Below are 27,659 nucleotides of genomic sequence, written 5' to 3' on the forward strand. Positions count from 1 at the left end.
AGTCTTGCATAGTGATCTGCTACTGTAATAGACATATTATGCTTCTGATCTTAAAAAAAACAAACATTGTTGTTATACACTGCATACAGAAAAAACACCTAATGCAGGAAAACATCCAAGCGTATAATTGTTTATGGTTTTAGAATTTTTTTTTTACCCACATTGACCACACACACTCTTGTATAACCGTTTAGATAACAGACAATGTTACCGAGCTTCCGTGAACCAACCACCTACCGCGTTTCATTCACTTCACAGTCTCTCATAGTGATTCGGCCACACTCCCAGCACGCTGGTTGTGACCATGGGATTCCACGTGAAGTGCGACGACATCCTTATATAAAGAGACTGGCGTCGTTTTTCACCAATGGGCTTGCGTCTTGAGCTGTTTCCGTATACTTGCTATGGAAACAGTGTCTAAACGCCAATGAACGCAGATCAGGGGGTGGAGCTTACCGGTGTTAAGGGGGAGCTCAAAATGAGGTCACTCCAAAAGCGTTCCGGATGTCTGTGAAGAAAAAGGAATGAGGCGGAGACTAGTGAAGTGTGTCAAACCCATAGCGCACGGCTCTATCACGGAAATTCAAGATAACACAATCAATATTTAAGAAAAAAAGCAAGGACTGAAACAAAAATATTTGGATTTAAATAAAAGAAATGAGAATCAGCTTCAACTGACAGGTTAGTGAATTCATAATCGTTTGGTTGGTTTAGAGTTTGGTTTCTCTGGATCCTTACTCTTATGGAACGATGTTGTGTAACGCATTGATCTCATTGAATCTAATGTTATTTGGACATAGATTTTTCTACTGTATAATGGAAGCCTACACTATCGAAAAGCCCACGGTGGTCGGAGCTTAAATACATGCTATTACACAACACTTTGATATTTATTTTTACAAACCTTGGAAATTGCTTAGACCTGGTTTGAAAGTTATGTTGCATAACTGTGTCAGTGTGCGGGTCATGTTCGGTCAGAAGACTTGCTCACGACAGCAGTGTTTGTATAAGGATCCCTTCTTATTGCAGCCTGTGCTACACATAAACTTTTATGATCATGCATGTGTAGATTATGTTTAATAAAACAATTAAGCACATGGAAATTGGGGCATCGTAATAATGGTGAAATGTATGCAAGTTCATCTGCTTGTGTCTTACGCGATAAATGTCTAAAATGTTAATCTTGAGAAGACGATTGCGTTTCTGTGTTGTTTGTCTGCAAAACATTGTTACACGATGTTACACAACTAATTAGGCAGCTGATCATCTCACCGCATGCAGCCTCTGGTTGTCAGGGTTCTTTTGAGGGGTGGTTTTATAACACATTCGTTACATGCAGAGTTGCTGCATGGATCAGGTATGTTATCCAGTTCATAGTCGTCATATTAAAGGTGCATACATTTTATTTGTTTATTTATTTATCAATTAATCATATTAATGAATGAAGAATATAACTTAGCCTACACATTTCTTATGAACTTAGTTTACTCCCTAATTAGAACCATAATATTTACTCAACAAATCAATTCATTTGAATCAGTCATATTTTGTCAACAAATCAATGTAAAAAAATAAAATAATAATCAGCCTAGAAAAGAAAGGTTTAAACTATAAAAATACTTTCTTAAGGATATTGAATTGGCAAGCATTGTTGCAGTCAAACAGCAACAGGCTTGACTTAATGACACTCCTATATATAATCTAAAGAAGTTAGCAGTTGACTTCTCTTTACCCTTTCCTAACTTAACAAAATGCTATTGAGCAGACTGTCTCATCCAGAGCAATTAAAGAAGTTAGTGCACACATTTTTTATATTTTTTTGGTACCGGTCCCCTGTAGGAATCGAACAACAACCCCAAAGCTGCATGTGACATGCTCTCACCAAGTTAGCTACCCAGCGCCAAAACATGAAACCTGATCTTGCCACTCAAAACAAAAATATGGAGTATAAGACAAAGAATGAGACAGGAGAGACAGAGAGCATGGCCTTCATACTCTGGATACCACTTTTGTGAAAAATGATTTTATTTGAAGTACAGTTTTATTTTCTCGCATTTTGACATAAACATTTTTATTGAGATGATCAGCAATTTCATTAGCTATTTGAGGACACATTGGTGCTATCATAAACAATCTTTAACCTGAACATACATATATTTTCTTCTGCTTTGTACTAAATGAAAAGCACACCAGGGAAGTTATCAAGTGATAACTGTGTAGTGTAGAAAATATGATACGTATGGATTTCAAGTGCAACATGGCTGCAGTCCCATGTTTTATTGTGTCCTGTGAGCATTGTAGAGGGAAACTAAAGGTACGTACATGTCACTGAGAGATTTGTCCTTAATTCATGGGGTGGTAATAGCTTCAATCAATTCGAAAGCAAGAGCCAAATTTGTAGGAGTAAAGTAGAAAGCGCTTTGTCCATTTATTGAAGGTTGCCTATGAACTAAACTGCATTATAAACTATAGGACGTTTTATTGAGGGGCATGTCACGGTCTGGCACCAGTCCACGGACCTGGGCTTGAGAATGATTGACATTAAAGAACAAGTGAAAGAGAGAAATAGAATGAAAGGTCAGGTCCCAAAGTTGAGACTTTGTATGTTCAGGTCCTGACCTGAGTTAACTCTTGGCCTTTCTTGATATTTTGACCCTAGTTATTAGCCTGTATATCTGGCCTAGTGCTATTGTTCCAAATAACTTGGTGTAATCTGGTATAATGCATTTGGGGCTTAAACCTCACCAGCAACTCACCTGCCTATGAATGTTTTTACGACACCAGTATTAGGCTACAGTTACACACACATGCACACATTTTTTTTAAATGCTATGAGAAATGCTGCTCTACAGTACCCTTTCCAAACCTCTGTCTAAAACACCCATTGATGTTTTTTATCTTAGATTTTTTTGCTGGCTTTTATGCGTTGCTTGGATTTGGGAAAACAAAGCATGTTGCATCCCTAGAGCCTGTTCTGTGCTGGTATTGGCAGGGTAGGATAGGATAGGAGGAAAAGAGAAATCTGGATGAGGGGAATGACGCACGAGAGCATGACAGAAGACAAAAGCCTCAGGGGATGCCTGTTTGCAGATATGTCGCTGGCATGGAGAGTTGGCAGTAGGCCACGCTCAGAACAACCCCCTTAATCTCTCCTTTCGTTCTTCTACCACTGACGTATAAGATGTGTAGAAACAAATGAGTGAGTCAAGGGACTGCTTCTCCCCCAGGTCATAAGACTTTTGAACTCTGTTGAGCAACCTCCAACCCCGTTTCCCATACTCATTAAAATGGGCCAATACACTTGCTCCCATTCACTTGATTTTACACTGGACTCTTTACACTTGATCCCTTACACTTACTTGCCTTGCCACCTTATACTTACCTGGCATCACTGCTCTTGATATTCTGCTTGGTGCTGTTATGTACAGTCGTTCTACTGCATCAGTTGTACATGTAATGTCTCGTTAATTCACATGGTAATATGGCACTAGTGTATAATTGTAGGCAATTGCATCTATTGCACATCTGACATTTGTACTATTGCTTTTTCATGCTCTTGCGACTCCTGTTGGTGTCTTGGGCATCTGGGAGCTTTATCAGGGTGGAAGGGTGAATGTGGGACAGGGTTACCTGATCTCATCACACTCTTGAGACTCCACTGTGATTGTTGGTTTGGCAATGTGCTCTCCTCCAGTGCCTATATTATAGAAAGTTTTTGAAGAAAAAGACAAAAAAGGAGATTATGCCTGTCCACTGTAGACTAGTCATTCCTCATCTCTTTGTGCCTTTAACCATTTGAGCCCATCCTGACATTATGTAACATGTTATGTGTTCTTATAACAGGTAGCACTGCAGCTTAATTACATAAAAGCCTCCAACTTGATCCTCAGTTATAAAACCTTGCCTTGAATATTCTGCACATGCCAATTTCCTTTTCTCACCGATTTCCGGTGTCGGTGTGCATTCAACCACATCATTTTAGTTTTATTGAACACAGATAGGTGGCAACGTGTGCGATCCACAGGCGACACTACCTTCATGCACGGCTACACTGGTCTCCTAGAATAGAGTCTGATTCTATTACTTTTGCCAATGAACATCAATATGTCTCCCCTAATCACGTTGAGAAGCAGTGTTTTTCAGCCCCTTTCCTTAGAGATTGAAAGTCCATGAATTCTTAGTCTGGCTCTCTTTCTCCTGTGAAGAGAATGACCATTGAATATTGATAGCAGAACCCCATTCCACACTTTTATACACTTTCTAATACATAACTAATAATTATTATTATTTATTGCATTTGTAAAGTGCTTTTCATTATAGAGGAATAATTTCAAAGTGCATGAAAAAAGAACTAAGAAAATTGTCCTTTAATGACAGCTAGTAGCTCCTGGTGACTAGGCCAATTCCGCAGCTTCCTTGCCTACTGCCAGTTCATTTGAATCAGTCTCTACTGTAAATAGAAAGGCCTAATGCATCCCCTAATTGTCTCATGTCAGTCTCTCTAGGTCACTAGCTTACTAGTTCCAGGCCATTGAGCACACACACACACACACACACACACACACAAAGCCTTTATGCAGTGGGTCAATTAAAGATATGCCAGTGTGTTGTGTAAAGTCATGTAGATTTAGTGCGGGAAATAGCTCATTTTCCATCACAACTGTCCCAACTGATAATGTGCCTAGGAAAAAGGTCAGGCTGTTTAATAAGATTGATCAATTGACCAATTAGTTCCAGCTGCAGGTAGATGTATCTTTACAGGATTCTTTACAGGCCAGAAATAAAAGCCAGCGGTCCAAAAACAAGAAGTACATGGGTCAAATTGAACATGCTCAGAATGAATATACAACTAGCTCTGCCTACTTATTTTGATAGGCAGAGGCAGTTTATGTGTCTCAGTCAGTACATGCACCACGAGTCACTGATGTTCAATAGAGCACACTGCTAACCGTAATCTAACCCTCTGCATTCATAAATATGCACCTGTCGTTCTAATCTTTAGTCACTGTTTGTCACTATCTTCTAACCCTTACCCTAACCTTTAACTATCTAGTAACCTTTACCCTAACCTTTAACTATCTAGTAACCCTTACCCTAACCTAACATTTCTTGAAATTGTGTTGATAACATTAGAATCTATTGAACATCTAGGGATATAAATCCAAATCTGTCACCAAGTCACTTTAATTTTACTAAAATTATACTGGGAAGTCTCTCAAGAGCCAGTCTATGATACTTTCAAATAGTTTGCTAACTCTGACTAGTTTTTTAAGAGCTTGTGGGAAGGACTGTTACTGAAGCTTCTGATTTTGGATGGAGATTGTAAAAGAAGGCAATAGCATTGAGCTAAAAAAGGTTTTCCACTAGCCCTGTCTAGACAGCTGAAGGGTTCAAGCACGGTTAATGTGACCTACAAAGAGAGTGGGAGAAAGGGCAGGGAGTGTCTCCAGTAGCGAACACTGTCAGGTGGATCCCCTTTGATAAACCATCCCCTAGCCTGGTTGTCCGCTGCGTGAATCTCTGCGGTCTAGCTAGAACTGGTATAGGAATTGGAACAGCTTTGATGTCTAGATAGCTCTGTTGTGAGAAGAGCAGCAGACAGTCACCTGTAGGGGGCCTAGTCTGGGTGTTTATTTCAGCTTCAAAGAAATTCAAGAGTATCAAATTGTGTCTCGTTCCTGGGATTGACTTCGTTGCTTATGCATTTTTATATTTGCATGGAACAGTTGCACTTCTACTGTGTAATCTTCTCCCTCTGTTCACTTACAGAAGAAAACCTCTGAAGATCATCCATCAATTCTCTTTTGCCTCTTGTGGGTGATGGGATGATTGCTTTCACCTTCCTCCGACCTCTACTCGACACGTCTCCAGTTTGAACGCTCGATAGTGCACTCCTCCATCTTTCTGATGTCGGGCGATACTGACTCCAAGCCCTACCTGTACTCCAACATGGAGAGCCCAGATGAGGCCCCAGGGTGCAGCTCCATGCCCAGGGTGACCTCAGCATCCAGCTCCATACCCAGGGGGGCCACAGGGTGCAGCTCCATGCCCCAGCTCCACTGTATGAGCGGTTACCGCCAGGGTGGGCAGGACCTTGGCCTTGTCTCGGAGGGCAGTGACAGCAGTGGCCAGGACCCCTCAGCCTCGCCCCACAGCCGGCGTAAGGGCACCCGCTCACGCCCCCTCCACGAGGATGTGGAGATGAAGAGTAGCGGATCCAGCGGGAGCGAGTCCCACGGCAATGAGAGCCACGGCAACGACAGCCACGGCGACGGGAGCCATGGCAATGGGTCGGCGGGTAGCTCCAATGGGAACAGCAAAGACTCAGCCCTCCTCGAGTCGTCGGGGAGCAACAAGAGGTGAGGGCATGAGGGTGTGTGTCTTAAGGTCATAAAGGGCAGGAAAAGCACTTGGAGCAGTAATGATGGGTTCCCCATTGAGAACCTATAGCAGCTACCAGTGGAGGGGCAGCAATTAGGAGCATTGCCAATTTGCCCTGGTGGAGCACTCAGTCCCTTCCTTCTCCTTAGCAACTGGGATGAAAACACATTTGGGAACACCTTGATTGTGTTAAAGTTCTCGTTAAAAACATGAAGCGATCTAGGTCATAGTTTCCTGCAGTCCAAGCCTCCAGAGGGAAGTGGTCCCCTGCTTCCTACTACCAATCTGTCACAATACATTGCCTACTATTAGTCTTTCTCAAATGTGTTCTATATTTCAATATTAAGGCTGTATTTACACAGCAAGACATTCAGGTATTTTTGTCTAACTATTAGAATTTTGCCCAAGCTCTTAAAAAGAATGCTAAAAGGCATTTCATGTAATTGGTCAAAAGACTACTTGGCTGGACAAAAACATCTGAGTTGCACTGAAGCATTACAGACGGCCCAATGTAAATGTTTTTTTTATTTTATGATTGAGCAACACTCTGCAGTTACTGTCAATGTAGGCTCTGACAATGTGAGATGTTTGCCTTTATTTCAATTGCTGTAGCGCTGATTAAACAAATGCAAAAGCAGATGCCATTGCTGCTATTAATGACTTACTTTTCAATAATTAGATCGCCTTTTAGTGGGGCTATTTTGGAATGGGCTTTCTATTCTCAGGTACTTAAGCATGTTATTTAAACACACCTGAGATGTATTCAAGGAGCTGGCTGTCAGAGGCAGCTGATAATAGCCTTTGGAGGTATCAGCGTTCTCACTAAGCCTGTAGGTTAATTCCATGGCCCAGACATACATTCAGCTCCCACTCATACCACAGATAAAGTTGTAACAACCCCTGTGATAAGGTGCAGTCTGTGCTTCCAAAGACAAAATATCACACCTCATTCCACCTGGTTTTGAAGAACTCAGACAGGCATGAAAGAACAAAAAAGAAAGAAAGAGAAACTTCAACACAGACCACATGGTGGATAAGGGTTATGTCATTGCGTACTGAGGAAAGTCAGTTTGACCTGACCTTAGTTTGCCTCACCTCTTGTGGAGTGAATGGGGAAAATCACAAGTTCAATAGTAAAGAGATGTGGAGGTGTCCAAGTACTCCCCTAACCCCAATGATGAAGAAGCTGACTCCATTGTACCAAGTGTAGTTTGGTTGCATTAGCTCTCTTGTTGAGCTCTCTAATTCCGCGGGTCCAGATACACACATCTGTTCAAACTTTTTAACAAATTTTAACACACATGTTATTGTACAAACAGACATTCACTAACACATATACATACAGTAAATTCTGTAAATATTTGGACAGTGACACATTTTGGCTATGTACTATTTAAAATGAAATATGACTAATCAGCTTTCATTTGAGGGTATTTACATAAATAAAACATTAATAAAACATATTAATGAAACATAAAATACTCAATTAATTGTAAAGACGTGCTTCGATGTCCTTGTACTATTTCTTGTCCTCTGCTGTGTTGTAACTGTCCTATTAAAAGACCTTTTCTTTTGTTTCAGGCAACTATAATAAGCTTACTTCCAGTTCCCTTTTATTTATATAAACACAACTATACAGCCAGCTAACCACTTGGGGTATTACTTTTGTTAAAGTTGGAAAAAATGTATTTTACTGGTTAGAGAAAATTGTCAATGAAAGCATGTTACTTTATTTACGTTACTTTATTAGTAATCTCAGTTTTTCTATCACCACAGTTCAAACTCCCACAGCCCGTCCCCTCCCAGCAGTTCCAATGCCTTCAGCCTGCTGAGTTCTGAGCATGACAACCCCTCCACCAGCGGCTGCAGTAGTGAGGAGTCCGCCAAGGCTAAGACACAGAAGGAGCTTCTCCGTACCCTGAAGGAGCTCAAACGTCACCTCCCTACTGACAAGAGGAACAAGGGCAACAAGTCCACCTCCCTCAATACCCTGAAATACGCCCTGCGCTGCGTGAAACAGGTGGAAGGTAAAGGAGAGCCGAAACACACGTGATGATATATTTAGAATCATTTCACAATAATGTGCTATGTGATGTATTGAAAAAGGCCAATAGCAAAATGTTTGTTATTTTCTCTACCAGCCAATGAGGAGTACTACCAGTTGTTGATGACCAATGACAGTCAGCCATCCGGCCTGGAGGTGTCTTCTTACACCATTGAGGAGATAGACAGGATCACCTCAGAGTACACTCTTAAAAACAATGTAAGAAGCACAGTACTACTTGTCAATATGAGAAACTCTCGTTGCTCTTTTGAACACTTTAATAGCCAGGGGCTGTATTCACAAAATATGTTATCTTACCACTAGGACTCCTGAACAGCACTAAAAGTTCCTAGCTAAGAGTTTCCTCTTAAAACATATTCACAAAGCTGATAAGACCAACTTTTACTAAGGAATTGGGAGAAGTCTTAAGCTAAAAGAAAGGGCGGGGGTTGACCCCGTTGCTATGGATGATGTCGTGGTCCACGAACAAGCGTACTAACTATACCCACAGGGATTGGCTGATAAGGGAGGGGTCTCTGTCAGTGAATTCATCATAGCAATACTGTAGAAGAATGTCTCATGTTGTCATATTGAAATAAAGATATTACAATTTAAATGTAGACTGAGTTTCACTGATTAAACTTAAAACCAAGAATTATATACTGTCTATTCTAGATATGTTCAGCTAATTGTCAGTCTCTTACATGTCTGGCAGCTCGTAATGAAATGTGCATTAATCTTTTGATGGTGTAATAATTCTTGCAATTATGTGTCCCAGAACCAACCAACCCAGAACCAGGTGTTCGAGCTATGGCCATGATATCATCTTTTTATCTTTGTAGGAAACCAAATTATTTGTCACACGATATGGGGTCTGGAGAGGGCATTGATTGTTTGATGAAATATTCTACTGACAGGTGACTGAGATATGCGTAGTTCGTCTGCGCTGCATAGCTGCATTTTCCCTGTGGCCGAGTAGAGTTGTCACAACCTTGATCTCCGGTGTTATTGGGTTGTTTCTGTTTGTTGGTGAAGTGACTGCATCAGTGACTAGCTCTACTATGATCATAATACCCTTGTGATAAAGATAATACCTTTTTAAGAGCTCAGTATCATTAAATTCCTGGTAGCAGCCCTTATAGGATTGTTTGTAATTTGGTCTTAGTGACTTAGAAGTCCTCCTGACTAGCCCTTACTGTTCACAGAATTAGGAGCTGGTTTTAGCACTAAAACGATTTGTAAAATATTTTTAGGCCTGTAGTTTAGGAGTCTTAAAGTTAGGACTGACCTGCCAATTTTTTTAAGAGTTACTCCTAAATCAGCAAGTTAGGAACTACTTTTAGCCTTAAGATGTTTTGTGAATACAGCCCCAGGACTTTATGGCTTTCGTTAGTTGCCACAAATGGCTGTTTTACATTTTCATTTTAAGCAATTTAGTGAGGGGGACTCTTCTTTCTGATACCATCACCCCTGCCCATCTATCATGTAACGATATGCATGCTTTTCTCACTCCTGTCCCTTGGTGTGTCCTTCCAGGACATATTTGCAGTAGCGGTGTCTCTGATTACGGGGAAGATCATCTACATCTCAGAGCAGGCTGCCTCCATCCTAAACTGTAAAAGAGGTGTCTTTAAGGACACAAAGTTTGTGGAGTTCCTGACCCCCCAGGATGTCAGTGTGTTTTACAGCTTCACCACTCCCTATCGCCTGCCCTCCTGGAGCATGTGCACCGGAGCAGGTAATGACCCCTCTACAAACACTTATAAACTCTTATAGACAGTCTATGAGCAATTGTAAAAACCCACCGTTACAGCCTGAAGTCCTGGAGATTTGCAATGGATCAGGTTGCTTGACTTTTAACCTCGTTTTAACATTATATGAATAGTGACAGATGGGCGAACAACACAGATACATTACAATTACAAAAAGGGCACAAATGCCATTGTGTAGCATGGAAAAAGAGAAGAGGCTAGTTTACCCATTACTTACTGTATTTTAAATATATTTTAAATCGCTTTTCAGGACACTTTCATTGGCACTTCCACTTAGTTATAAAACTCATGTATTTCAAATAACACAAGCAAAGCCAATGCTAGGAAAACACAAAAACATGCACCTGGAATGAAGTGCCATCCACACTAGTCAGTCATGCAACACATAAATCAATTAGAGATTCCGACAAAGCTGGTTAACACAGGAGGTACCAACATAGCTTTTAAAAAGAAATAGTGTATATGAAGAAGCATGGAGAAAAAGGCACCAGAATATAGTGTAGTTTGACGTCATCTTTGTATTCATAATCGTTTCTCTGAATAGGTTTGTTGTTCATCTGGTTGAAACCAGCTGCGACTCGGGAAAGAGTATCTCATTTGGAAAAAAGGATCGGCATTGAGCCAATGAAGCACAGACCCCTTTTGAATTAAAACATCTCTTTTGCTCTTCTCCTCTACTTTCAGAGTCATCCCCATCGGACTGCATGCAGGAGAAATCGTTCTTCTGTCGAATCAGGTGGGTGTTTGGCTACGGCCGTGTGCCAGCTGCTCTTCATGTTTCCATTCATTCCTTCTTGCTTACTTCAGTCTGATTTAATTTAGTCTGACAACAGGTGAAGAGGTACCTCTCGCTTTTCCCTCTGACACACACATGTACACTGTCTCATGCAGTACACACACTCAAACACTCACACACACAAACACACACACACACTCACTGTTGCTGAGGTAAGTCTACGGCACAATTCTGCCCCCAAGAGGCAGATATAAACACAACCTGCATTCACTTTTGTGAAATAAATGCTGAAAAAGTGAAAGCCAGTGACCAGCCAATGCCTACATTTTCCAAATTTTTCTCCTATTGAGCTATACTGTATATCATCATACTACCAAATTTTCACGGTTTTGTTTGCTGCTTAGTGATTCACTGACATTGGCCCCTCTCTTCTTCCGCTTAGTGGTGGTAAAGAGTGCGAGGGGGACCTGCAGTACCTCCCGTTCCGAATGACGCCCTACCTGATGAAGGTGCAGGACAAGGTCCAGTCTGAGGACCAGTTCTGCTGCCTTCTGCTGGCTGAAAGGGTGCACTCTGGATATGAAGGTAAGACGCAATCATAATGCCCGACCTGTGCCTGTCTGAATCCTTTAAAAAGGCACCTGAAATGTTGTGCAATAGGAGATGGTAGGTGAAATTCAGTGTGCAGGAAAAATCGTGTAAACCGTTTTTTTCTTTCTGACTACAGCTCCCAGAATACCTACTGACAAGCGCATCTTCACCACAACACACACTCCCAGCTGCGTGTTCCAGGATGTAGATGAGAGGTGAGACACATTTTACTTATTTTTCCCACTTACACAATTCCGGAACAGGACAGTACAGTGTTTTCGTTTCAACTCACAAAGTTCCTGTTTTTGGCCTTTCAGAGCTGTTCCACTTCTGGGTTACCTCCCCCAGGATCTAATCGGTACCCAAGTCCTTCTTCTCATGCATCCCAGCGACAGGCCTGTCATGCTGGCCATTCACAGAAAGAGTAAGCCTAACTTGAAAGACACTGTAACACACAAATGTAATGTTTGTTGGGTTCAATCACCAGGCTGCATGCAAATGTTTGTTTTTATTTACTGACATCTTTGGTCATGCTCTTCTGCCTGTAGTCATTCAGTTTGCTGGCCAGCCATTCGACCACTCTTCCATCCGCTTCTGCGCACGGAACGGTGAATATGTCATCGTCGACACAAGCTGGTCAAGCTTCGTCAACCCATGGAGCCACAAGGTCTCCTTCGTCATCGGGAGGCACAAAGTCCGCATGTGGGTTTCTGCCTAGTGTATATGTATTCATATTGTGGGGCTTTTATTTGTGTTACACTCTCCACAACTCAATTTGGTGTTAAAGCTCCAGTTGAAAATGTCTTTACCTTATATCTGTCGTTATACAAAATGTGTAAATATAGCCCTCATGTTAATATCGATTATTGGTTTGTTCTCAGGGGACCAGTGAATGAGGATGTATTTGCGGTCCAACTCCCTGCCCTTGTGGATACCAAGACTGTGGACTCCGAAGTCCAGGAGATCACAGAACAGATCCATAGATTGCTGCTGCAGCCGGTACACAACACTGGCTCGAGTGGTTACGGTAGCACGGGAAGCAACGACCACATTGCAGCATCCCTGGTGATGAACGGTGAGAACAACGCACGCTCATCCAGTGACAACAACTTCAACAGCAGCGGTAACAGCCCGAAATGGACACACACGGAGGAGGGGGGCAGCTGGGCCAAGCCAGTAAGTACCCTTCACATTTCTGTTTAGCTCTCTCAGTCTTTTTTTCTTTTCGTTGATGTCTTTCTCTTTTTCTCTCTGGCTATGCTCTCTTCCTCCCCATCTTGCTCTCTGTTATTCTCTCTTTCTGGCTTTCGATCTCCCCTCACTCTCGCTCTCTCACTCCCTGTCCCTCTCAGGTTTTATAATGATGTTCTTCTTCTCCCTAGCAGAGGTCATTCCAGGAGATCTGTAAAGGAATTCACCTCCAGAAGAGTCAGAGCCAGGAACAGCCGAGTTACCAACCCTCCCAACCCTCGACCAAACAGCCTGAGACCAGGAAGAACCCAGGCAGTAAGTCACACAAAAAACTATATCCATCACTGAAACATGTCTAATGTTTATTCAGCACTGGGAAAAATTGAGAGACCATTGCAAAATTATCAGTTTCTATAGTTTTAATATTCATAGGTATGGGTTTGAGTAAAATGTCTTTTCCTCACTCAAAGCTTTTTTTTCCAACTCCTTTGTCATGCTGAATATTTTTTATTTTTTATTCAAATGACCTTTGATGTACTACTTGCACTATTTTTGCCATCCAGCTGGTCCTATTGCAAGAGGATAGTGATGACCACAGTAGTGGTTTTTATACTTTTCCTTGTTGAATTAGATTTGGTTCAGGTAATCACCTAATCAGTACCTCATTAAGTAAAATGAGGTGTGCCTGTGTTGGAATTTTACAGACACTGGAATGGAATAGCTGCCAGAAATGTAGAGATGCTGATTTAAGAAAAATTAGGAATGTTCTCTTCATTTTTTCCAGAGCTGTATATGTGTCACGTGTACAGGAATGTACCGTTAGTCCTGACTGTTGGTCTCGCCCTGGCAGAGTTCCTCCAGAGGAGCCCACCTGTGGTGCGTCCCAAGGACTCTGCTGTCTTTGCTCCCCCTCTGAGTCGGAGGGACAGCGAGGTCAGTGCCGCCCCTGTGGAGGAGCACAGCAGCAGGCCAGAAGAGCTGCTGATCTTCAACAACCAGGCGGTCTACTCCTACCAACAGATCAGCTGTCTGGACAGTGTTATCAGGTTCGCACATCTGAATGTATCGAAATAGGTCACAGGTCATTTATATAGCCACCTGCCTTGTCATCCAGCTGGTCATTTATGAGATACCTCGGGTTTGTGTAATACTGCCAATATGCCATGGTCAAGGGATTTACCCAGAGCCCAGGCCATGGTATATTGGCCACATAATACACACCCTCACGTCTTACTGCTTAAACTTGGGTTACGGGTGTTGTTTCTGGGTAGCTTTTTGGGAAGAGGCCCAATGTTACTATGTATCAATAGACTACTTTCTATTGGTACTTTCACTACCTCAGCCCAATGACATAGTAATAACATAATAACATGATAATAACATGGAGATCCTCTCTTTCCCTCACTCTCCCTCTCGGTTGATCACTACAGGTATCTAGAAGGCTGTAATGTTCCCGTCACCATGAAGAGGAAGTGCCACTCATCTGACAACACCACATCTTCAGACGAGGACAGGCAAAACGGAGGGGACAGCCACATGCTGACGTCCGAAGGTACGTTCTGCTTTAGTTAGTATCTCACTCCATGACCTAGAATAAAACATCTACAACTCTTGACTATGTTTTTCTTGTCCTAATATTGCATGTACCCTATTTGGCAAGTGACCTCTCCTTCACATTCCTTTTTCATTTAGGGCTTAAACTAGATGGAATCTGCACAGTTCAAACCTGTTAGATAATTAATCACAGACACATTTATTAGAAATGTTGTGAACTTGTTGATAATGCGTTTGCCGGAAACGATCTCTGCGGATACCATCAGCTTGATACATCGCCAGAGAACAGATGAGCACATTACAACAATTCAAAAAAGATATATCTGGTATAATTATACAAAAAAAAAAAATCTTTGAAGATTAATTTAGTTTCTCGTCCATAGTTCTATTGGACAGGCCACTAAATCAGACATAGCCAAAACACTATTTGTTTCTCACGCGCTCTCTCTCTCTCTCGCTCTCGCACACTAAACGTATATATCACATGGGACTTTCTCTATGACTCTCCAAGTCACCCTCTCCTGGTCTTCTCTATCACCTTGGCAGACTCTGCGCAGTTAAAGGCTAAGCCCGGTCAAACCCCTCTGGACGACTTCGCCGCAGACAAAAAGACACAGGCCGCGACCTCAGCCGCGGAGGCGGTTGGCTCCTCCCTGGCGCCCCTCGGCGTGCCTCCGTGCAGCAAGGCCGAGAGCGTGGTGTCAGTCACAAGCCAGTGTAGCTACAGCAGCACCATCGTGCACGTAGGGGACAAGAAACCGCAGCCCGAGTCAGGTACACGGTGACGTCAGCACGTCCCCTTCTGCTGCTCTTCTCCGTCTCTCTTCTGGTTGGTTCTGTATGTGTGCTTGGGAGCCAGCGGATGCGTGTGTGTTTTTGTGTAGATGTGACTGTATGCTGTGTGTTATCGCGGGGGTCACGCGTGTTCCCACGACATACACGTGCCATGAATTGTCCCTCCCGCCACATTTGGAATATTAATTGATTCACGCTCGCCCGGTTCCACAAGACCTTGAGGTGAATTTTTCACAGTAGAGATTACCTTACAGCACACACACTGGCGTTGTGAACATATGTATTCTGTCTGCTTCTCTTCTTTCCTGTAACGTATATCAGCATGTGTGTGTGTCATTGTATATCAGGGTTTATTAAGGTGTCACAGCAGGTCTGCGCTATACGTCTTAATCACTGATGCGCTTTATATATGATGCCCATGGCTGACCACTAGATCTAATGTTATTTTCTGTTTGTTTGTTTTCCTTCACATAGAGATCATTGAGGATGTGTCTGGGGCCGGGGAGACTGTGGAGGGGAGTAGTCAGACTCATGGGCCTCCTCCCGGTGCTGTTTCACCTCCAAGTCTAGAGAGGGAGCCATTTAAGAAGATGGGCTTGACCAAGCAGGTCCTAGCGGCTCACACCCAAAAGGAAGAGCAGGCTTTCCTGTGTCGTTTCAGGGGAGTCCAGTCCTTCCAGGCCAGCTGTTCCCAGTACCTGGAGCTCCAGAAAGAACAGGGCACCTCTGATGGTACAGTGCTATGGAAAACCTGTTTTCCCCACCTTGCACAACAGAAAACAGAAAATGCACTTTGTTTATTTAATAAACACAGGCTAGCACAAATCAGCACTGACCATAAGAAAAATAACAAAAATACAGTGACAGTTTTGGGGATGCATTTTAGGATGTTTGTCAAATGCTAAATAAATGGATTTTTTTTTTACATTAATTTGGAAACACCTCTCTCTCTCTTTGTCCCTCTTTAGCTTTGCCCGCTGTGCGTCTGTGCAAGCCAGCAGAGCCCTCTGCCCGTCGAAGTGGGCGCAACAAGAAGACCAGGTCAAAGAGGGTGAAACAGAATGAGTCATCAGACAGCTCCGTGTCTCACGACAGGATCCAGCAGCAGTACCGAGCCCCCCTCCTCAACCAGGGCCTCAACCACACCTGTTGGTCCACCTCCAACACCTCACAGTCCACGTGCCCATCTCTGGCCTACCCCACTGTGTTGCCAGCCTTCCCCCTCCAGGTCTATCCCAGAGCGAGCGCCATGGCTGCTGCAATGCCTACCCAACCGGAGAACTCGATGGCAGGCTTCGTCGACAGCCAGTGCAACCAGGACCCCCAGTGCCCACTGACAAACATCCAGCCATCGCTGTTCCCCACCCCCATGGTGACCCCAATGGTAGCTCTTGTTCTCCCCAACTACGTGTTCCCCCAAATGGGAGCCGGGGCTCCAGGACAGCAGCCTTTCTACCAGGCAGAGTCAGCCGGGTACCCCCCTCAACTGCAGCCATTCCCGGTGCAGACGCCTGCCGCCTTCACCTCCCAAGGTCCCTTCCCACCACAGGGTCAGCCTTTCTCCCTGCAGACAACTCTTCCCATGCCCACGCAAGGTCCCTTCCCTGCCCACGCCTCCTTCACCGTCCAGGCCCATGGCAATGCCACGGGCCCAAGCCCCTTCTTCCCCCAGGCAGGTTACCCTATCCCCACACAGCCTTTTTCTGTTTCCATGGAGCCTCCCAAGCCATCCGGGGAAACGGCCCAATCTCGTAGCTCTACGCCCAGGTCCACGGGCGGCAGAGACCAAGTGTCCTCCCCTCCACTGTTCCAGTCACGGTGCAGCTCTCCACTGCAGCTCAACCTACTGCAGCTTGAGGAGACGCGAGGCTCCCTGGAGAGGCAGGACAGCATGGTGGTGGCGCCCCCAGCTGGCACGCAGGGGAACAACAACGCGGCCGAGAAGGGAGGGTGCTTGGTTGGCCAGGCCATGGAGAAGATCAAGGAGCTTCAGCAGGTAAGAGTGCCAATTCGACCCTATTTGTGTTCCCCCAAGTGACTTTTTGTGCCTCCTTCCTTCCTTCCCTACCTTCCTACCTCATCCAACTCTATCAGAAATAGATAGAATAAAACCATAACACATTACTTTAGTGTTTGAAGGAGGCTTTCATTTAACGTTTAACCAAAACTGCAGCAACACAATAATAGTGTTGTTTTTAGTGTTAGGCTTGGGTTAGGGAAAAACATAATCCCAATGTCCTTTTAAGTCCTGTACCATCTTCAGCTGGCAGCCCATTGGCTCATAGGGTGAAGATCTCTATTCTCTCTTTTTTCATGAATATCTCATAAGGTGTTGTAGTTTTACCTGTTATTCTATCCTATGCAAATTATATTTTATATATATATATATATATATATATACACACACCCACCGATCAGCCGTAACATTATGACCACTGACAGGTGAAGTGAATAACACTGATAATCTCGTTATCATGGCACCTGTCAGTGGGTGGGATATATTAGGCAGCAAGTGAACATTCTGTCCTCAAAGTTGATGTGTTAGAAGCAGGAAAAATTGACAAGCATAAGGATCTGAATGACTTTGACAAGGGCCAAATTGTGATGGCTAGACGACTAGGTCTGAGCATCTCCAAAACTGCAGCCCTAGTAGGGTGATCCCAGTCTGCAGTGGTCAGTACCTATCAAAAGTGGTCCAAGGAAGGAAAAGTGGTGAACTAGTGACAGGGTCATGGATGGCCAAGGCTCATTAATGCACTTGGGGAGCGAAGGCTGGCCCGTGTGGTCCGATCCAACAGACGAGCTACTGTAGCTCAAATTGCTGAAAAATGCTGGTACTGATAGAAAGGTGTCAGAACACAAAGTGCATTGCAGTTTGTTGCGTATGGGGCTGCGTAGCCACAGACCAATCAGGGTGCCCATGCTGACCCCTGTCCACTGCTGTAAGCGCCTACAATGGGCACATGAACATCAGAACTGGACCACGAAGCAGTAGAAGAAGGTGGCCTGGTCTGATGAATCAAGTTTTCTTTTACATCACGTGGATGGCCGGGTGCGTGTGCATCACTTACCTGGAGAACACATGGCACCAGGATGCACTATGGAAAGAAGGCAAGCCAGCAGAGGCAGTGTGATGCTTTGGGCAATGTTCTGCTGGGAAACCTTGGGTCCTGCCATTCATGTGGATGTCACTTTGACACGTACAGTGGGGAGAACAAGTATTTGATACACTGCCAATTCTGCAGGTTTTCCTACTTACAAAGCATGTAGAGGTCTGTAATTTTTATCATAGGTACACTTCAACTATGAGAGATGGAATAAAAAATAAAAAATGTAAATCCAGAAAATCACATTATATGATTTTTAAATAATTAATTTGCATTTTATTGCATGACATAAGTATTTGATCACCTACCAACCAGTAAGAAATCCGGCTCTCACAGACCTGTTAGTTTTTCTTTAAGAAGCCCTCCTGTTCTCCACTCATTACCTGTATTAACTGCACCTGTTTGAACTTGTTACCTGTATAAAAGACACCTGTCCACACACTCAATCAAACAGACTCCAACCTCTCCACAATGGCCAAGACCAGAGAGCTGTGTAAGGACATCAGGAATAAATTGTAGACCTGTACAAGGTTGGGATGGGCTACAGGACAATAGGCAAGCAGCTTGGTGAGAAGGCAACAACTGTTGGCACAGTTATTAGAAAATGGAAGAAGTTCAAGATGACGGTCAATCTCCCTCGGTATGGGGCTCCATACAAGTTCTCACTTCGTGGGGCATCAGCCCAGAACTACACGGCAGGACCTGGTCAATGACCTGAAGAGAGCTGGGACCACAGTCTCAAAGAAAACCATTTATAACACACTACGCCGTCATGGATTAAAATTCTGCAGCGCACGCAAGGTCCCACCGCTCAAGCCAGTGCAGGGGAGAATGGATGGGGCCATGTATCGTGAGATCTTGGCCAACAACATCTTTTCCTCAGTAAGAGCATTGAAGATGGACCGCGGCTGGGTCTTCCAGCATGATAACGACCCGAAACACACAGCCAGGGCAACTAAGGAGTGGCTCCGTAAGAAGCATCTCAAGGTCCTGGAGTGGCCTAGCCAGTCTCCAGACCTGAACCCAATAGAAAATCTTTGGAGGAAGCTGAAAGTCCGTATTGCCCAGCGACAGCCCCAAAACCTGAAGGATCTGGAGAAGGTCTGTATGAAGGAGTGGGCCAAAATCCCTGCTGCAGGGTGTGCAAACCTGGTCAAGAATTACAGGAAACGTATGATCTCTGTAATTGCAAACGGTTTCTGTCCCAAATATTAAGTTCTGCTTTTCTGATGTATCAAATACTTATGTCATGCAATAAAATGCAAATTAATTACTTAAAAATCATTCAATGTGATTTTCTAGATTTTTGCTTTGTAAGTGGTTTTCTACAGTGATTTTCTACAAGTAAGTGGGGAAAACGTGGGAAAACCTTGCAAAATCGGCAGTGTATCAAATACTTGTTCTCCCCACAGTACCACCTACCTAAGCATTGTTGCAGATCATGTGCACACTTTCATAGCAACAGTATTCCCTGATGGCATTGGCCTCTTTCAGCAGGAATATGCACCCTGACAACAAAATTAAAATGGTTCAGGAATGGTTTGAGGATCAACAAGTTCAAGATGATGACTTGGCCTCCAAATTCCCCAGATCTCAATCCAATCGAGCATCTGTGGGATGTGTTGGACAAACATGTCCGATCCATGGAGTCCTAACCTCGCAACTTACAGGACTAAAAGGATCTGCTGCTAACGTCTTGGTGCCATAATATCACAGCCCACCTTCAGAGGTCTAGTGGAGTCTCCACGGGTCAAGGCTGTTTTGGCGGTAAAAGGGGGACCATCACATATTGTTATGGCTGATCAATGTATGTGTGTGTAATTTATATATATATATGAAACTGTTAACCAGGTGTATTGGGACAACATTTTAACCCATTGTGTCCCTTTAAACCCTTTAGCCTACATTCAGTCTGACTGGTCCAATGGGACCGTTGTGTTCCAACAAACTCTGTGTCTGCAAGAGAATGTCTTGGGATAGAGTGGGTACTAGGCTGAGGTGTTGCAGCGATGAGGTAGGACAACAATCACAACTGTCCCTCCCCTTTTCCCTCCTTCCCTCACTCCTGTCAGCATATCTAGTTGTTTTTATTGATTTGATTTGTTTATTTTGTGATTCTGCACTGCTAACGCGGTTCTGGATATAGTTATTGGATGGAGTGGTCCATTATGGCTACCAGCTTTGACAGACCTACAGAATTTACACGTTCAAAAGTTTGGGGTCACTTAGGAATGTCTTTGTTTTTGAAAGAAATGCAAATTTTTGGTCCATTAAAATAACATTGAATTTGTCAGCAAAACAGTGTAGACATTCTTAATATTGTAAATGACTATTATAGCTGGAAATCGCAGATTTTCAATGTAATATCTACATTTGAGTGAAAAATGCACAATAAAGTAAATAATTGTTAAAAGCAAAATCATATTTTTTCTATATATATTTGAATTCTGACCGCAACAATTCGGAAAATTTCTCCCAATACAAATGTTCTTTGCAAACCCTTTTTCTTCACAATAAATGTGTACTTAACAATGAAATAATTCACCTTTTGTGCAAGCAGTCCAATATGTTTTTGACAACCATTTTTTTATTTATCATTGAATTCAGACCAAACAACCACGTTGAACAGTTCTCCCATTCCTAATGTAATTTTCAGGAAAACAACAAAGAAAAAATCTCAGGAAAACAGCAAAGAAAAACGATTCTCGCTATCATAAACTGTTTTGAAGATATTTCATTTTTACGGGATTTTTAGCCATATCAGTCCTCCCCTGCCCCCAAGGGTTTTCTAATGATCAATTAGCTTTTTAAAATAATAAACTTGGATTAGCAAACATAACCTGCCATTGGAACACAGGAATGATGGTTGCTAATAATGAGCCTCCGTACGCCTATGTAGATATTCCATAGAAAATCTGCCTTTTCCAGATACAGTAGTCATTTACAAAATTAACAATGTCTTCACCCTATTTCTGATCAATTTTATATCATTTTAATGGACAATTAAATATATTTTCTTTTAAAAACAAGGACATTTCTAAGTGACCTCAAACTTGGAACTGTAGTGTATGACTGTCATTCTTTATTGAATTTCAGGGTTGTGCTTTTTACTGCTTTGTAATGATTTAAATGCAGCTGACATTAAATCAGTCAGAATTGTTCAATCAATGCCTTAGTCCTCTGCATTTACATTCATTTGTTTATAATGAATTTTGTCAGGATGGTATGGCTGGATGTTTGGCTTCCCTAGAAAATGAAGGGAATCAAGTATCATGAAAAACATAAGTGACAATAGTTCTACATCATAGTGGAGCTTCTGTTTATTTATTTTTCAACCTTTGTTTTCCAGGTGAACTCGCCGGGCGACAGTAATCAGAGCGACGCCAACTCATCGTCAAGTGACTTGCTGGACATCCTTCTTCATTCAGACTCTCATTCAGGCACTAGCTCAGCAACTTCAGGTTCCATGGGTTCCAGGTCAAACGGGTGTGGAATCTCAGCCAGAACGTCTAACAGTAGAACGTCTAATAACAGCGGAACATCAGGTTGTAGAACAGCAGCCAGCGGAACCTCAGCTAGCGCAGGGTCTGGCAGTGGCACAGGTCTGTAGACACGCCTGCTCAACCTTTCTGACCATTTGTTAGACATTTCCTATCCCTTTTCAGTCACTTCCACTCCATTAAATATTGACACATGTAACTATCTTGGCCTCGATCCCTTGAAACCTTTTTAAAATTGTAATGATTGACTCCACAAAATCGTCAGGTCCCAGTCATAGAGCGAATGTGGATTTATTGGGAACCAAGTCAGGGAAAAGGACATAGAATCCCCCCAAAAAAGGGACAAAGGCTTTTGAACAAAAATACAAATGCGATCAGGCAGGCAAAAGTACACAAGGCAAGTAGGCAGAGAATCATCACAGCAGGCAAATGGGTGTAAACACAGGTGAATCTATCTAGAAAGTATTCACAGCCTTGATAGTGTTGGAAAACAAACAACAAAACCTCACAATGGGCTGAATGGGGGAAGCAAATGCATAACTAATATAGAGGGAGCTAATGAGACACAGGTATGAACAATAATGACAAAGGGATAGGCTACATTCAAAAACAAAAGAAAAAATCTGAACAGAACAGGCTACATTCAAGAACAAAAGCAAAACTCAAATCAAACAAAAAATATATTACATTTTATATTTTACTATATCTCATCAATTTAACTGGCATGGACAAGAATAATGAAACATGAATATACAGTACGTAATAGTATATATTATAGAAATCAGATTGTTGCTTCATGTATAAAGCATTTAAGACTTGAGGTTCAGATGGGAAATAATCTCAGTTTTGCGCTTTTGTATTCCCTCCAGGAAGCAGCAGCCTCAACAGCAGCAACTACTTTGGCAGCGTGGACTCCTCCCTGAACAGCAGCCAGAAGGGAAAGGGGCACTCCAGCGGAAGCAACCGTAGCATCAGCGAGGTGCTGCCTATGGAGTTGGAGCCGAGCCAACATGACAAATATGTTCTGCAGGAGCCGCCATGGTTGGCCACCGCCAACGCTGACGAGAAGATCATGTTGACCTATCAGATGCCATCACGGTGAGTGGGAGGAGACATGAGAAAGGCACCACGCAGTTTGCCCTTGAAGAACGTTGTTTGTGGAATGGGTTTGTTTGTGGAACAGATCTGGGCATACCTTTTACTAAGGGCCTGATGCTGTGAAAGAGTTGTGAAAGAGGTTTCTAAATCTTTAGGAATTACAACCCTGGTAAATTGCACATGCAAATACTAGTTGCCACTCACTCCTTTTATGTAATCACTTTGTATGCTGAATTGTGAAATATTTTGGGGTTGAACATGTGGCACTGCTATTGTTAAATTCAAATTGCATTTCAAGTGGGAATCTTACACAAAATGCCACAGTTGTCAGGCATTTTGGATTGAGATGAAGCACATGGTTATTATGTTTGGCCCATCTCTGGGGTTCTTGGGCAAGTGCCATTGAGGCAGATTCTGGTTTGAAGCTGTCAATATTCTTTCACTTTTTTTAATTACTACATAAATGATTCTGTTGATGTAGTGCCACTTACCATTGTTCCTGATCAGTTATTGTTTGTTTGTTTATTGCTACTAGATGGTAGTGTTAAAACCTTTTACAAGCCAAAGCACAGAGGAGAACATAATGCTCTGATTATAATCTACCCACACTTTCGAATCCCCCACCCAGTTGACTTTAAAATGTTGGTGGCCCTAAATCTCTTTGTAGAAACGGCTAGCATAGAGTTTGAATCTTCTATCTACCTGTATGAGTGAAAATGCTCTTAAAAGATTACAGTAGTTTAAGGGCTGTCCAGATGATAGACATCACAACTCCTTATTTTCACTGCTGCTCTTTTTATCTATGTACAGTATGTCCGACAATATGGGACAAATATATCATGGCCATCAAAATTGTGGTACTCCTCACATGACACAAAAATGTGCGTTTCTGCCCTTCATTGCCTATCCTTATTTCCGTCCCATGGGTCTATTGAACAAGACAAACATATCTTCTCGTGATTATTGTGATGGAGAAATCAGCGACACATAAAGGCCACAATAATCGCTACGAAACATCAGCCATCATTGTTTGAACACACTCTGCCCAATTGTTTTTTAATTCTGCTGTGGTGCATAAATGTCTGAAACACCTCCAATCAGTCATACTTAACTTGCAAGACTGAAAAAACACCCCCAATAGTGTCTACCAGTTCATTTCCCCATTGAAACTGTAACCAACTTTCTTCACTGTGATTTTCCCCTGGTTGCATAGGTAACTAAGTTCAGTTCACTTAGTGTACAGTGGGGCAAAAAAGTATTTTTAATCCAGAAAATCACATTGTAGGATTTTTAATGAATTTATTGGTAAATTATGGTGGAAAATAAGTATTTGGTCAATAACAAAAGTTCATCTCAATACTTTGTTATATACCCTTTGTTGGCAATGACAGAGGTCAAACGTTTTCTGTAAATCTTCACACACTGTTGCTGGTATTTTGACCCATTCCTCCATGCAGATCTCCTCTAGAGCAGTGATGTTTTGGGGCTGTCGCTGGGCAACACAGACTTTCAACTCCCTCCAAAAATGTTCTATGGGGTTGAAATCTGGTGACTGGCTAGGCCACTCCAGGACCTTGAAATGCTTCTTACGAAGCCGCTCCTTCATTGCCCTTTCGGTGTGTTTGGGATCATTGTCATGCTGAAAGACCCAGCCACGTTTCATCTTCAATGCCCTTGCTGATGGAAGGAGGTTTTCACTCAAAATCTCATGATACATGGCCCCATTCATTCTTTCCTTTACACAGATCAGTCGTCCTGGTCCCTTTGTAGAAAAACAGCCCCAAAGCATGATGTTTCCACCCCCATGCTTCACAGTAGGTATGGTGTTCTTTGGATGCAACTCAGCATTCTTTCTCCTCCAAACACGACGAGTTGAGTTTTTACCAAAAAGTTCAATCCTCTTCTGGACCATCCAAATGCTCTCTAGCAAACCTCAGACGGGCCTGGACATGTACTGGCTTAAGCAGGGGGACACGTCTGGCACTGCAGGATTTGAGTCCCTGGTGTCGTAGTGTGTTACTGATGGTAGCTTTTGTTACTTTGGTCCCAGCTCTCTGCAGGTCATTCATTAGGTCCCCCCTGTGTGGTTCTGGGATTTTTGCTCACCGTTCTTTTGATCATTTTGACCCCATCTTGCGTGGAGCCCCGGATCGAGGGAGATTATCAGTGGTCTTGTATGTCTTCCATTTTCTTATAATTGTTCCCACAGTTGATTTCTTCACACCAAGCTGCTTACCTATTGCAGATTCAGTCTTCCCAGCCTGGTGCAGGTCTACAATTTTGTTTCTGGTGTACTTTGACAGCTCTTTGGTCTTGGCCATAGTGGAGTTTGGAGTGTGACTGTTTGAGGTTGTGGACAGATGTCTTTTATACTGATAACAAGTTCAAACAGTTGCCATTAATACAAGTAACGAGTGGAGGACAGAGGAGCCTCTTAAAGAAGAAGTTACAGGTCTGAGAGCCAGAAATCTTGCTTGTTTGTAGGTGACCAAATACTTATTTTACCGAGGAATTTACCAATAAATTCATAAAAAATCCTACATTTCCCTCATTTTATCTCTCATAGTTGAAGTGTACCTATGATGAATATTACAGGCCTCTTTCATCTTTTTAAGTGGGAGAACTTGCACAATTGGTGGCTGACTAAAAACGTTTTTGCCCCACTGTATATGTGCCTTGGTCTACTCAGGGACATCGAGAGCGTTCTTAGGGAAGACCGAGAGAGGCTACACATGATGCAGAAGAGCCAGCCATGCTTCACCGGGGAGCAAAAGAATGAACTGGTGGATGTCCACCCCTGGATGAGGAAAGGAGGGCTGCCCAAGGTCATCGACATCACGGTGAGCTCTCTCTTAACCAAACCATCACTTTATCGCTACCCCTTCCTATACCTCTCTATTGCTTTCTCCAAGACACTCTTTTTATTTCTCTCAATCACTCTTCCTCTCAATCACTCTTCCTCTCTCTTTTTCTACTTCTCTTTATCTCATATAACATGGGTACATCTTTCCATTGCCAAAAGCATATCTTAAAGTAACTAACAGAAATGTGCTTTTCTTTGTTTAGTCCTGTGTGTGCTGTTGTGAAGGGGCTCCAGAGGTGCCGGCGTCTGAGGAGCAGCCTGACCTGGACATGGGAGATATAGAGACTGAAACAGGGGAGGTCTGCCCCTCCAGGATGCCCAGCAAGAAACCTTTTATCACTGAAATCTGCCCCAGCCCGTGCTCCTCTTCTGGCTTAGGATCATCATAGCCACCTCCTAAGTTGACTCCTGTTTATTATAACTGTGTCACTTCTGCCAAAGACTCGTTCTCAAGAGACATCCATCTCTCACCAAGTCCACCAGATGTCCGGACTTGGGCAAGACCACATTTGACTGCCTAGTAATGTTTTCTGTATATCCTACTTTTACACGTCTTGTCTCAAATCAGCTGGAGTGTGTGGAAGCTCTGCTACAGCCAGAGAGCCTTGTCAATAAATGTTCAGTGAATGTGTGTATGTGTGAGGAAGAGAAAGAGGACATAGAGTGAGGGAGTTTCAGACAGTCTATTCTGTCTGTGTGCCCTTTCATTTCTTCCCTCTCTCCTGTATATCATTGCGAGTTTGAAATTTAACTTTTCACTGAAGCAGTTTAAGATTGAAATAATTGTGTATTTCTGTTCATGATAGCCACAAATATTTAGTGATCTTTAACTGGCTTTCAGTGTAAAATGTGATAAGTCTAATTATAACTAATTATAACCATCAGTAAGTGGTGGATGAAATGTTTTTACTCTCAGTGGTTTCAAAGCGACGTTAATTTGTTTTTTTTTCATACAGAGAAAACTAACGGCTAGAATAGCATCTGTTTAATATGTGTGTTTCTATGTCCTGAGTGTCTGACTCTATGTCCTGAGTGTGCATCATGTTGGCTGATTAAAAGTTATGGGGTAATAATTGAAGAAGTGTGGCTTTTTGTTAAATCTGTTTCTTTATAGCCTGTGGTTATATAGCGTCCCATATTGATATTAGTGGTTTAACCAAGCTTTGCTATAAATGAACAGCTTTCTAGCCTTGGAACTGCATCGTGTAGCAATAAAAATACTTGCCTTGTAGAAGGGGTGTATAAACAATGTTGCCAATACTCTACTGCAAGGGCATTAAGCATTTGGAATAGACATGGAAGGAACTGGTCAATACTATATTTTAGGTAAAACATAATAGGCATTTGTCTGATATAGCCAGCATGGACGCTGAACACACAAATTGCACTTTTCCTATTTATTTATGTACATTTTTTTTTTCTTGTTTGGCTTTTCTGTTTCTTGTGTTCTAAGGTGAAGTGTAAACATGTTTTTCTTATTTGAAAATAAAACTTGTTACTCTGTTAATTATGTTTTTAATTAAAATATTAGAAAATGTAGCCTAATTGTTTTTCATGAAAATGTGTAATTGATACAAAAAATATACTGGGTTATGTACATTGAATATCCTGCTTAGGGATAGTCCTACCTCATGTTTTCAGGCAAAGAGCAGGCCATTTTAAATACTGAAATTATATTTGGTGGATATACTATACTGTACACAGTATATAAGGAGATCCTTATCAAAGTTTTTCATTTGATGGTAACATCTGCAACAATTAAACCAGAGTGTCCGTTTTCTCTAATATAATTTCACTGCAACTCCTGCATAGTTATTTTAGTTCTTCATTAATTAGGTTAATTCCAGTACATTTTGTAATGGACCATTAATGGCACGTTCTCGATTGCACAGAGGACCTGATAATTACTTTGTGAATGACTTAAACTATTACAGAAATTGACCGTTGGTAGGATGATTGGCCATATGCTCGCTTCATACCCATTCGATTTGAATGGCAGTGCAATGCTTCAAAATAGACCTATCAGC

At 42.5% G+C, this 27,659-nt stretch overlaps 1 protein-coding gene across 5 annotated transcripts; it reads left to right on the top strand.

Annotated features, from left to right (window-relative positions):
* The first annotated feature begins 504 nt into the window (after positions 1-504).
* On the top strand, positions 505-27,139 carry per2 (period circadian clock 2). 5 transcript variants are annotated; one of them, XM_010884000.4, is made up of 22 exons: positions 505-681; positions 5,770-6,359; positions 8,158-8,408; positions 8,523-8,644; positions 9,962-10,163; positions 10,882-10,933; positions 11,376-11,518; positions 11,661-11,739; positions 11,842-11,948; positions 12,073-12,226; positions 12,406-12,700; positions 12,907-13,030; positions 13,566-13,761; positions 14,146-14,267; positions 14,816-15,043; positions 15,539-15,796; positions 16,033-17,060; positions 20,072-20,185; positions 21,521-21,773; positions 22,541-22,769; positions 25,459-25,609; positions 25,836-27,139. In XM_010884000.4, the coding sequence occupies exons 2-22, from the start codon at positions 5,908-5,910 to the stop codon at positions 26,019-26,021; spliced, it is 4,746 nt and encodes a 1,581-aa protein (XP_010882302.3). In that variant the 5' UTR covers positions 505-681; positions 5,770-5,907; the 3' UTR covers positions 26,022-27,139. The 5 variants fall into 5 exon arrangements, with proteins under 5 accessions (XP_010882302.3, XP_010882312.3, XP_010882320.3 ...); XM_010884010.4 differs by having other exon boundaries at positions 12,910-13,030; XM_010884018.4 differs by lacking the exon at positions 20,072-20,185.
* Positions 27,140-27,659: the final 520 nt, after the last annotated feature.

Source organism: Esox lucius, chromosome 3, assembly GCF_011004845.1.
Source record: "Esox lucius isolate fEsoLuc1 chromosome 3, fEsoLuc1.pri, whole genome shotgun sequence".
NCBI classification, from domain to species: Eukaryota; Metazoa; Chordata; class Actinopteri; order Esociformes; family Esocidae; genus Esox; species Esox lucius.